Here is a 12360-nt window from a genome sequence, read left to right as displayed (position 1 = left end):
TAACATCCATAGCGCATAACAACATTTCAGTGACAGATATATAGAGACACGTAACACAAAGGTATGTACAGCCTCTGTGGATTTGGTTTATATAGTGAAAAGGAAGTGCTCTTAATTCTTAATATGTATGTGCTACATATTTTGACTCATCGCACCAATACCCTGTTTAGAAGTTTTTGTTTCCTGTGGATGAAGTTTTGGCAACACTGAGTCAATCTGCTAAACATATTTTCCAGCCCCCCATCTATCAATGCGTGCAAACCAGAACACAGTGTTTGCTTTTCAAACACGTATATTTTTCTTTGTGCAAGGAGGTTAGGGCTATGTGTGTAGGAGTAACCCAATTTTATCTTCACAACAGCCCTGCGAAGTAGGTGAGGCCCACAATACAGCAACTTTGCTAAACCTAAGTAGCTTCACATCTGGCCGCAAGAGGGAATCCTATATATGCTCTATAAAAGAAAAGTATTATATAAATTCAATAAATATATAAGCTGAGATTCCTGCATTGCAGGGGGTTGGACTAGATGACCCTTGGGATCCCTTCCAACTCTACAATTCTATGATTCCATGATCTGGGCCATGGTCACAGGTCAAGTTCCATAGGGTACTGGAGAACCAAAGCCAGGTCTTTCTGTTCAACAACCGCAAAAAGTCCATTACAGCACAGTAGTTCTTGCTTGTTACATAAATAGACAGGAAGTACACAGCAATTACTGTAATTTGAATATTCATATAATTTATTTAGTTCAACAATGTATATATGTTTTAACACCATAGTTTCTTAAGTGGTCTACAATGAGGTTACGAAAGAGATAACAATAGGGATATAGGCTTGCAGCCAAATATATTCTACCCACTGAAATTAATAGACGAATGTTAGTCACGCCTATTAATTTCTCTGTGTTAGCCCATTTGTTTTCTGAGTTGGGCTAACATTGGACACAGCCCCAAATCAGTTAAAATTAACTGTAGAATCAGAAAGCTTACTTTAAATGTCTGCTCAACTTTAAAAAAAAGTCAAGCATTTAAAATTTAACATGGGTATCTGATGTTAGCTGGGGCAAGATTTGCACAGAACTGGGCCCGCGGTACTTCTGGTAGTTTCAAGTTGAGTCTCTTTACTGAAATATACAGTGGTACCTTGGGTTAAGAACTTAATTCATTCTGGAGGTCTGTTCTTAACCTGAAACTGTTATTAACTTGAAGCACCACTTTAGCTAATGGGGCCTCCCGCTGCTGCTGTGCCGCCAGAGCACGATTTCTGTTCTTATCCTGAAGCAAAGTTCTTAACCTGAAGCGTTATTTCTGGGTTAGTGGAGTCTGTAACCTGAAGCGTATGTAACCTGAAGCGTATGCAACCTGAGGTACCACTGTAATTCACCTTAGTGGAAAAGACCAACCAGAAGACCTGTGGGTCTGCTCAGTCTTTAAGGCTCTCCCTTTTTATTTATCTTTAAACCAGATACCTTAAATTGTGCTGGGTGGCTCTTCAGGTAAATAAACATCCTTTGACAGTCCTCTGTAAAGTAGGATTCAAGGTAATCTTAATGTAGAGAACAACATGTCTGAAAGAGTGGGTGGGGGAATGCTGTTCTCTTTTTCGCTGCTTCAGAATGATTCAGGTCAGTAGTCTAGTGCTGTCTCTCTGAAGGGGAAGCAGCTCTACAGGGTATTGTCTAACCCTGTTACCTCGGTTTCTTCAGCAGGAAAGGCCAGAATCTGAGTCACTGGCATCTTAACATGCAAAGCTTGCACTGTCACTGAGCGACGGCCCTTCCCCACAGTGTACACAAAGTTTACTCTATCAGCTGGCCCTGTGCTATATTTAGAACAGAGAGAACTGTTGATATTTATGACTGGGCAGAAGCCACAAGGGAGGTGAAATTGCCTTTTGAGCCACAGAAAGAAAGTGTTGCAGGCTGGAGAACTGCATTTCCTTATTCTGAAAGTGCAAGGAAAGATGATCTCTTGTACGACCTTCCCAAGTGACAATACGTTCAATATGTATGCTGTGGCTGTGCACTTTCAAGGCCAAAGGAGGTGGAACAGCAGAAGTGCAGTTTGTTTAAGACCGGGTTTGCCCTAACAAGGGTTGACCCAGGACATTTTGCCACCTGAGGTGGAGCAGTTAAATATAGGTAACAAATAATAAAAAGGCCGTAAATAGAAAAGCAAAATTTCAAGAGTCCGTTCAGACAGCCATGCGCACATCAAAACTATCCAGAGTTAAAAGTATTAGAATTATTTAAAGTCTTTAAAAAAAAACCTGGGAAAATGGAATTGTTATTGGCCTGGTAATGCAGGTGTCAGTCAGGCGTCCCTGGAGATTATATACAAGAGACATGGAAGCTCTATATACTTCAGATGGCAGGACTATGCTGGAGACATCCTTCTCAGATGGTGATATCTTTGGATGGGGAAAAAGTGGTCCAACAAATATATGGGGTACTAATTCATCTCTCCCTTTCTGTGTTGTTCCTTGTATAGTGAGGCATTGCTAGAAACAGTTGTATGCTAGCAACATACCGGTACATTATTATTATTTTTGTTCAGTACTAGAATCTTCTATTTTGGTTCGCCTTCCAGCTTTCTCTGTCTCTCTTCCTGTCTACAGCTTAGCCCCTTTTCCTTAAAGGGCCTTAATTTTTTGCTGTCATGAACCAAACTAAGGAAAAAGCTTTGTTGCCATTTTATACTTTTTGCCATAAACACCAGTAGTACCTGAATAATGTTCTCTTGACCTTATTCTCTCACAGTTCTCTGGAAGTTCAGTGCTTTAGAAAAGGTGGTTGAGGTTTATTGGGAAAAGGAGCACATTTATTGATGAAATAAAAGCTCTTGGAGTTGGGACCTCACTGTAATTCTAATTAAGGGTGTGTTTTAAAAACCAATCTGCTCTCTCTCTCTTACACCTCTTTAAATAAATTGCAGACTTCGAGAAAAGTAATAACCCGCCAAAGGAAATATGCTTTCCAAAAGTGTGTCTTGCTAATTACATGAGTTTTATTGCAGGAAGTAAGGAGGAACCATTTAAGAAATTCTAGCCTGAAGTCTTGCAGTTATTCAATTACTGGCAAGGCCACATGCTACAGGCAAATTAACTGAAAAACCAAGGACAAGACTACGGTCTGCTAGGCTCTATCCCAAACAATGCAGTAAGTCTTTGTCCTCTAGTTTGCCTTGCTGTCTGAGAAGTGTTTCCTCTGGCTCACAGGCAACAGCCCCACAAACCATTTATGCTGTCATAAGCTAAGCAACCTCTCAGTAAGATATTCAAACGAGTCTTCTGCCCTTCAAGATCTTCCATGGAGGTGTTTGTCTGTGTCCCACAAATATATTGCCTTGAGTTGGGCTACTACATAAAGCCTTCTTTCTTGTCAGTTTTGGTTTGTCCCTTTCTCATTTTTCCAATCTGAAATTCAGTTCACCACATTTTTCCTGTGGATGAAGTCCTAGTATGACATGCTTAACTGTTTCACCACACTGGGTCTCTAACCAGGGTTATCAGGTTGCAGCTCTGGGCTCCTTTAGAGGAAGGTGTGGGAAATAAAGTCAGTCGCTCAATAAATAACCACAGCTTAAATGCTGGTTTTGTAATCTGGTCATGCCCACAAGGAATCTGCCAGGTTTTCTGAGTCTCAAAGCTAAAGCAATAATCATTTAAAAACATATTGTTTGACATTTTGAATATAAGAAAATTATTCTTGAACATTGTTGAACAATATCAGGCTCCACAGCCACATAAATTTTCCTAGGGAAATGCCAAAGAGTCGTGTCATTAAAGCAGATGGCCCTTGTCTAAGGCATCTGAACAGGATTTTTGCTTCTTCAAACTTTGCACGATAGCAGGGGAACAGATGCATGGTGTGTATTTGTACAAGAGACAGAGAGTGATTGCATACGAAAGTGCTGTAATGTTTACTATTTCGAAAATGACAAACAGTGCTAGGGAAAGATGGAGACTGGGCTGAATACAAGTGGCACAATGTAACCTTCCTCTTCACAAACGCACCATGGAGATCAGAAATAGCTCAGTGCATCTATTCCCCCTCCCAGGACCGGTGCTAGGGTTTCTTACGCCCTAGGTGAGACCACCTTATGGCGCCCCCCCGCCACCTGCCCCCCGCCAAAGCCTGCTTTAGCAGGAGCCTGGGTGGTGGTGTAGGGGGCAAGCAGCACCTCTCCGCTACAGCGGAGAAGCTGCTGCTAGCCCCCCCGTCCCCGCCTAAGTCTGGCCAGCACCCCCTCCATTTTGGCGCCCTAGGCAATTGCCTAGTTCTCCTTAATGGATGCGCCGGCCCTGCCTCCTCCCCCACTCTTTTAAGGATCCTGGACCCAAATATGAGACAGCCACTTGTCTACTCCCTTCTACATTGTACTGTTTAATTTAATTACTATTTGTTTGTTTGTTTCATTATTTTAAGGGCTCTCCCTTTAAAAAAGACAACCAACTAGCTTGTTTACCTTGATGTGCTGGGGGAAAAGAAAACCTGATAGTGCATAGCTACCGTTAATAGGCTGTTTTATGAAAATGAAAAGGAGAAAATGAGGTTTTGCAGCTTCTCTGTAGACAAGGATGGTAATAGGCTATACCTAAGCTATGCTGTACATGACCCGGAAGCTGTACGCCGGCTCCCTCGGCCAGTAACGCGAGATGAGCGCCGCAACCCCAGAGTCGGACACGACTGGACCTAATGGTCAGGGGTCCCTTTACCTTTAAGCTATGCAGCACTTGATCCTTTTGGGGGCTAATAGAAAATTGTACAAACCAGAAACTCCTAAGTAATGGATAAGTACTCTTAATTCCAAACAAATGTGATCAGAATTAAAGTCTCATTGATGCATTGATCATTTAATGCAAGCTACAAAGATGCTCTTGAGATCACAGGCTATGTAATATTGCAGATAACCTGCTGTTTGTTTCAGTTTCACCGGCATTCCAACCGTTGGGGTATCCTCAGCAGCCTGCTTGGCTTAAAAAAATGAAAACGAAAAACAAAGCTGCAAATATTAGCCTCCCAAATTTTACGTAATATTTGTTCCCTGCTGCCCCATATCTTGAATATTTAAGTGGCAGCCTCTGCTACAACCTCTCTGTTCAGAGAAAGGTCTCCCTCCTGTGGAAGTTTCTTGCCAGCAGATTTAAAGGAGGAAAATTCACTCATGATGCTTACTTGTTCAGAAACTTCTGCATTCCACAGAGGTTTAATTTTGAGAAACGGACCACAGCTCAGTTCTTCTTATTACCAGACATCCATCTTTTCACAGAAACAGGGAGCAGTCTTGGCTGAGCTGTGGATGCTATTTTTTTTAGCTCTCGGGTCCCACATTAACTCCCCTACATGATATAGCAGATCCATAATCAGTATTCCTGATGCTTCCCCCACCACCAATTATTAGCCTCACACAGCTACTTGGAAGATCAGAAAAGTGTCAGTAGGGAGGAGAGTTAAGCCTTTTACTCTGTTTCCCTGATCTACCTACCCCCATTTTGCCCTAATTTCTAGCGGCTTTGCTGGTAAAACATTATGGATACTCCTATTCCTTTAACACAGGAAGGGGTATGTATGGGGTAGGGAACGGATGAATAGAAGAAACCTTTACGACTTTCACTTCATTGTTTTTCAATATGAAAAATCCACACAAAAAATATTTATGTTGTATTTATTCAACACCTGTACCTGATTAAAAAAATTACAACAATGTTGTTTTCATTTTATGACTTCATCACATTCCACATATAATTTACTAATAAAAAAGCAAGAGTTTCAGTAAAGTACATTACAAAAATCAGTGTGGATTTTGAGGCGACAGTGAGAATTATGAACGTTGAAAAGCAGTAATAAAAACATTAGAAAAAACAATTAGATCTTTGCTGATGAGAAACTCTTGTGCTTTCACCTTTCAGGACATGAAACCAACAGGCATTTCAAGACTAATTCCCCCAGGTGACATCTGATTACAAGGAGACCATAGTTTTATTAAGTATATAATCCTTTACTCAATAAAAAGGCTTTTTGGTTTGGCTTGCGACCTAAAAAGTTTTGGAGCATGTCCATTCCATCTAATGAGCCTCCAGGCTTCAGGATCAGGTTTCGGTATTTCATTCCAGCCTAAAATAAAATAAAATTGGTAGGTTGACATTTCATGTTTATGTGAACTTTCTAAATCTACAATAGAGGCAAAGGAAGCCTGTGCAGAATGGAAGCAGCATGTGGTCTTGGCATGCAGCTGATATGACTTATTTTTGTTTTATCACAAGCTGACCTGCTCCCTGCCTCTCCAATGTGATTGACATGGACCTCCTGGGGATTCCAAAAGTCATTACTTATCATACAACCAGAAAACCAGTTTTTAAAATGTTTACAGAACCTGAAGTGAGCAGAGAAGTATATCTGGCTCTTTCCCCTCAAGCCACACCCCCTAGCCCATCAGCTGACATCCCAGGTCAAAGGACAGGGCCGAAACTGCAATGGCAGTGCGCCCCATCCCCAATAGGGAACAACATTTAAAACCAGCTTAAAATACATTGCAAACACAGGAATAGGGTGGGTCTTGACAATATACATCTCAGGTGAAGGCCAAAGAGGTGCATACTTAGCATATAGCAGAAACTATACAATTAAGGTTCTAGACAGACATCTGTGGGGAGGGAATTCCAGAATGTAGGAGTTGCCACAAATAATTCCCTCTACCAGGCTGCCCCCCCCCCCAAATACACTGAGGGCAGCAGAACTACCACCTGGAGGAAGTCTGACTGTCACTGCACACAGGTCTAAAAATGTTCTTCCACTTATCACTGATCCAAGTATAAGGGTTTGTCTACATGTTAACTCATCCACAAGCGAGGACCCTTGCCATGTTGTGATTTCTAAAGCCTACTTAGATTGGCCCTTTCCAGTGCTGAATATTCCTGGAGGCACCCATTAATGACATATATAAGCTTGCATGTTACTAGAAGGACCCACACACAGCGAATAGAATGAGACAGTACAGTTGTGTATGAACTAGCAGACCACAGTACTGTAATGTTAGACTGCAGCTATGCAGAAGCAGACTAGATTATTACATTGCCCCTTTTGTTTTTGTTTCTCCTTTTGCTAAAATCACTGGTATCCATTCTTTGCAGCTAGCTGGGCATTGCTTCCTTTTGTAAATATATTTTTGCCTTCCTATGCGCTCGCTTTCCTCCATTAAATTCATTTCAGCATCTTATTTTTGAATGCTTGCTGCTACTGCTTGCTGTCTGTCTTTCTGTATGCCCCTGAACTCTGAGCTCTTCTGGTGCCCATCTCCCAGTCAGACCAAAAACTGCATCTGATGTCTCATGCCGCTGTCTGCTTTCTTTGGCAGTGCCTTATCTTTGGAATTCACTGCCCCCTGATATTACTAGGATCCAGTCCCTCCTGCACTTCCAAAACTGCCTCAATGCTTACCTATTTTCATGTGCCTATTCTAATGTATTTTAACTTGCTCTCTGCTCTCCTTTGTTTTTGCTTGCCATTTTTTGTTTCACATTGTCTGCGAAACAAGATGCAAAACCTTCAGGACATGCTACGTTAGTTTTTTTTGTACTCTTTTTAATTGCATGTCTTTGTTCTATACAGCAGGTTTTCAAAAAGGGAACTGAAGAAACAACATTTACTCCTATTATTATGTTGGATTAGAAAAGGGCATCGGATGTCAATTAGCCAAAGACTTGGGAGAAGAGGAACGTTTACGCCTGGTGCCTAAAGGTGAAAAATGAAGGTGTCTGGTGAACCACCCTGTGGAGAGCATTCCACAAATGGGGAGCCACTGCAGAAAAGGCCTGTTCTCGTGTTGCCACTTTTTGGACCTCTCATAGAGGAGTAGAAAAGCCTGTGAATTCAAACTCCCCAATTATATCCTTTCTAGTAAACCATATTTTTGAGACTACAGAAAATCCTTGAACTGATTGAAGTTTATAGCAGGCATCATAAAGGAAGTTTCCATACCTTTGGATTCATTATTCCTTCCCTCTTAAAGCAATTGTAAAAAATATCCATTGAGAAAACCTCACTCCATAAGTAGCCATAGTACTGGGCATCGTAGCCACCCGCCAGGTGTCCAAAGGTAGCTGGCATATTCGTACCTTTAAAAGCAGTGTAGGAAAAGAAAACATGGGAGACACTGATAAAACATTCAGGCTTCAGACAGAATGTTTCAGAGAAGAGCACCTGACTGAAGGCATCTGATATAGTTACATCTCTGAAATCAAGCAGATCTGGCCTAGCCAAATCATGGGAGAACTCCACATACATGAGAACATCTTAGAGGAACAACAGATATAACAAGCAAATATCATGTACATGAAAGACAGTACAGAACTCTTGACCATGCCGAACCCTTCCCTGGGGAGCCAGCCACTTCTGCCACCTGCTAGTGTTCTGAGTGAAGTAACTTGTATGGGCCTATGGCCGTAAATAAATTCTATTCTATTCTATTCTGAGTGAAGTAGAGTGGATAGAGTACACCTGACGAGAAAAGTGAGGGTGTGCTTCAAGGGCACCCAAGAGCCGCCCTAGAATGCCTGACATAGTGTCAATCTGGGGCATGGAAAGAAATTAAAATGGCAGCTCTCGGACCCAGGTGCTTGGCTGGAGGACAGCCTGAGGCAGGTATCCATGCTAGCATGCCCTACTGGAGCCTCCAAAACTGCCCTAGGCTACGAGGTGCTGTCTCCAAGCTTTGTTGTGATCCTCAACTCTCAGCACTGTGAACAGGGTACTGTGCAGTGCACAGTCAGATAGGAGACTGCCTAAGTCCCTCTCTTCTTGCTTGGCTCTGCCAAGAGCAAAGTGAGGCAGAATGCTGGCTGTGGTGGAGAGAAGAGGTATAACACTTTGCTGTCCTTAGAGTTCATTGGCCTGACCTGTTCATGCTAAGGCATCTGATCTGAAGGAGAATTCAACAGAGGGGAGGCTATTCCCCCCCAATTTCTTCCTTCCCGCTGTAATTCCCTGTGCCATCTCCCACACTGTTCCAGGCGACACCCTCCCCCCAAAAAAAAACCTTTGGAGCACATTTTAGGAGATGTAGGAGGAGCCAACACCAAAGAAACCCTGTTCAATAAGCAGAACTCTGCTCACAGAATTCTGGATTCAACCCTATGTATCCAGGTTTCCTGTGTTAGGGAAAATAATAAAATTATTTTTTTATTTATTAGGTTTGTTTACCCTAATCTTCCTCCCAAAGAAGCCTAAGGTGGCAAAAAAAAAATCAAGCAAAACATCCACCTGAGAAGTTTTCCCATCATTCCTAAAAAAGAATGTTGTAACAGTTTGTTGTTTTTAAAGCTGGTGTTCAAAAAAAAAAAAAAGTAACATGGAGTGTACAAAGAGTTTATAAAGTAAAATAGAAGCTTCAAGTTTTCATACCTGGGGTTGCAGGTATTCCTAAAATTTCATCACAGTACTTGGCATATTCCTTAGCGGGATCAGCAGAAGATGTTGTATGGACAGACTGATCAACCTTGCTCAACACAATCTGACGAAGTGTCAGAAGACCTAGATATAAAGAAGAGGATCAAAACACAATTTTCAACCGGTAATCAGCAAGAAAAGGGCAAGGAGTTTGTTAAGATGCAAATGCAGTAAATCCCAGCCTGGGAAAGGAGCATAGGAAAGAAACAGATTACCAAGTACTTATAGTTGAATAGAATTATACAGAGGAAATGTCATTATCCACTTTAAGTTGAAAGAACTGAACAAACAAACAAAAAATAAAATGTGGTAAATTTACATTTTAATAGGATGCATACTAAATACAGGACAAATTGCTTGTAAGACATGGGTCCTCTTTATCTGATATCCCCTTTCCTAGATCAGTGTTTTTCAACCTTTTTTGGGCAAAGGCACACTTGTTTCATGAAAAAAATCACGAGGCACACCACCATTAGAAAATGTTAAAAAATTTAACTCTGTGCCTATATTGACTATATATAACGTAATTCTCTTGAATAGGAATCAAATAAACACAAAGAAAGTATTTTATAATTCTTGGACTTAAGAGCAGGGGTCCCCAAACTAAGACCCGGGGGCCGGATGTGGCCCAATCACCTTCTAAATGCTGCCCGCGGATGGTCCAGGAATCAGCGTGTTTTTACAGAATTGGAACCTGTCCTTTTATTTAAAATGCATCTCTGGGTTATTTGTGGGGCATAGGAATTTGTTCATATTTTTTTCAAAATATATTCCAGCCCCAAGTAAGGTCTGAGGGACTCTAGTCTTGTACCTGACTGACTTTTTTGTGACAAAGACATGAGTGGAGAAGCTCCTGAGACATCCTGACATGATATAATTAACTGCCATGCCACACTTGAGAGCCCAGCCAATGTGGTGTTTCCCTTTTTTGTGATGATCTTGTGTACAATTCACGGCAGTGGTTGTCCACATACCTGTGCAATATCATATATTCACAATTCACACCCATGGCAATCTCGCAATTCCTAAACTGCCACCTGTACACCATCTGCTTGCCTTGTGAATGGGCGTTATTTATCCAGCAGTAGGTGAACACGCTGAATCAGTTTATTACTTCTCTTACACATGCACCTATGTGCCAATGTTAACAGTTCAATAAAGACTAAGAAAAATCGACACAAAAACAAAAACCGAGCAAAAATACAATAGCAGCCAAAGATATCCGCACCCACAGGACCCAGCGCCACCTCCGCTGGAGGTGGGCGAATTCCCAGTGAACTCTACCATTCGAGCTGCGGCTCCAGGCCTTGGAGCCTGGTGTCCCTCTGACACTCTCTGTCCTGGGAGTGGCGGGGGGGGGGCACGCCAAGTGGGAAACAGGGAAGTGCTGTTAGGGAAGCAATGGGGCCTCGCTTTGGCGCTGGGCTGCCTTTTCAGGGCGGGTCAGAAACGCAAACCAGCCGGCGAGAAGCGCCCCTCATTCCGCCCTCCCGCGAAGCCCCAGGCCAAGCCCTTCCCGAAGGGAAGCCCCGCTAAGGCGGCCTCAGAAAGCGAGCCTGCTCCTTCCTCCTGCAGACTTGGGGACGACGGGGCTCCCTTCAGAAAACCGCCGCCGCCGCTCCAGCCTCCCTCTTGCCGCCTTCAAACCTCTTCCCTCGTTTGATCACCAGAGCTGCCTCGTGCCCGCTACTTACCCGCCACGTCCCCTCAGGGCGCCGGCCAAGCAGCGCAGCCGAGCGAGGCGGTGGGGGGGGGAGGCAGCGGCAGCGAGACCAACCCGCCCTCCTCACGCACGCGCGCGCCATCACCAGACACGCCTTCGCGTGCGTTGGTCCATTTCCCAGTCACTTGAAGGAAGGCAACAACAACGGCCGGGACATTTTTCCCACGGCACACCAGGCAACATCTCGCGGCACACTAGTGTGCCGCGGAACAGTGGTTGAAAAACACTGTCCTAGATTATATCGGGGGTGGGGAGATGAATAGAAAAGGCTTGAGGCTTGTGCAGTTCCCCATGCCCCCCCCATCTTTCCAACTATAACTAAACAGGGTCCATTAAAAAACATTTACAAAATGAAGAATATCAATTAAGGGGGGGGAAGTTAATTTGGGGGGTACTTGATAGGTTCAACTAACCAAGGATGCATTCATGTGTTATGAGCTGGAATAAGCCTGAGCATCCTTGATTGAAAGAATATCTTAAAAAGAGGGGGGAGGGACATGGGAGAAGGAGCTCAGTGCAGTGCAGCTCATCCACACTTCTTTGCCTGTCTCCCTTTCAGTTGTCATTTTGTGACATTCTTTCACTCAGAATATGTCAAGGATGCTTTTTCTCACACACAAAGTAAAACTACAGCAAGAGAGAGAGAGGGTGGGGAGGAAATACAGAGAGAAGGGAATACCTGTGTTGGCTAGCCTAGAAGCAACCAGTTTTTCAATGAGATCATCTGGGACGTGGCTGCCATCCTTATAGTGCCTTGACATTTCTTGTAGAGGTTCTTTTTCCCAAACCCAGTTCTCAAACATTTGTGAAGGTACTTCTACAAAGTCTGTTTCCACATTAGTTCCACTAAACCGAGCAAAGTCAGTCTATGAAAGATGAGAACAAATATAAACAAATGAGTGTACATACATATTAAATTACAGTCGATTTTGCAAAAGATTTTTATATATGCACATAAAGGTTTATACAAACAGCCAGCCGCAGCACTGTACCCCATTCTTCCAACATTCTGAAATGGTTCTGACAACAGGCAAGAAGGCTAATCCAGCCCTTATGCATGGGGACAGCGTGTCCAAGTTACAGCCTAATTATTATTAATAGTCTACCATCCTCACTTATCATTTTATCCTAAACCCTGTGCAGTGGGTTTAGTTAGGAGATGAAGAGTGCCCTAAAGTCACCCAGGGAGCT

At 42.9% G+C, this 12360-nt stretch overlaps 1 protein-coding gene across 2 annotated transcripts in view; it reads right to left on the bottom strand.

Moving 5' to 3' along the window:
- Nucleotides 1-5651: 5651 nt before the first annotated feature.
- Nucleotides 5652-12360, bottom strand: part of NLN (neurolysin) — a 28646-nt gene continuing 21937 nt past the window's right edge. For both annotated transcript variants that reach the window (XM_033164515.1, XM_033164516.1), the window contains exons 10-13: nt 11849-12035; nt 9402-9530; nt 7980-8116; nt 5652-6116 (exon numbers count right to left, since the gene is read on the bottom strand). In XM_033164515.1, the coding sequence (XP_033020406.1) occupies nt 5985-6116; nt 7980-8116; nt 9402-9530; nt 11849-12035 (585 nt within the window). In that variant the 3' untranslated portion in view covers nt 5652-5984. The remainder of the gene's footprint in view (nt 6117-7979; nt 8117-9401; nt 9531-11848; nt 12036-12360) is intronic.

This window comes from Lacerta agilis, chromosome 11 (assembly GCF_009819535.1).
Source record: "Lacerta agilis isolate rLacAgi1 chromosome 11, rLacAgi1.pri, whole genome shotgun sequence".
NCBI classification, from domain to species: Eukaryota; Metazoa; Chordata; class Lepidosauria; order Squamata; family Lacertidae; genus Lacerta; species Lacerta agilis.
This window is presented reverse-complemented; position numbering and strand designations above follow the sequence as displayed.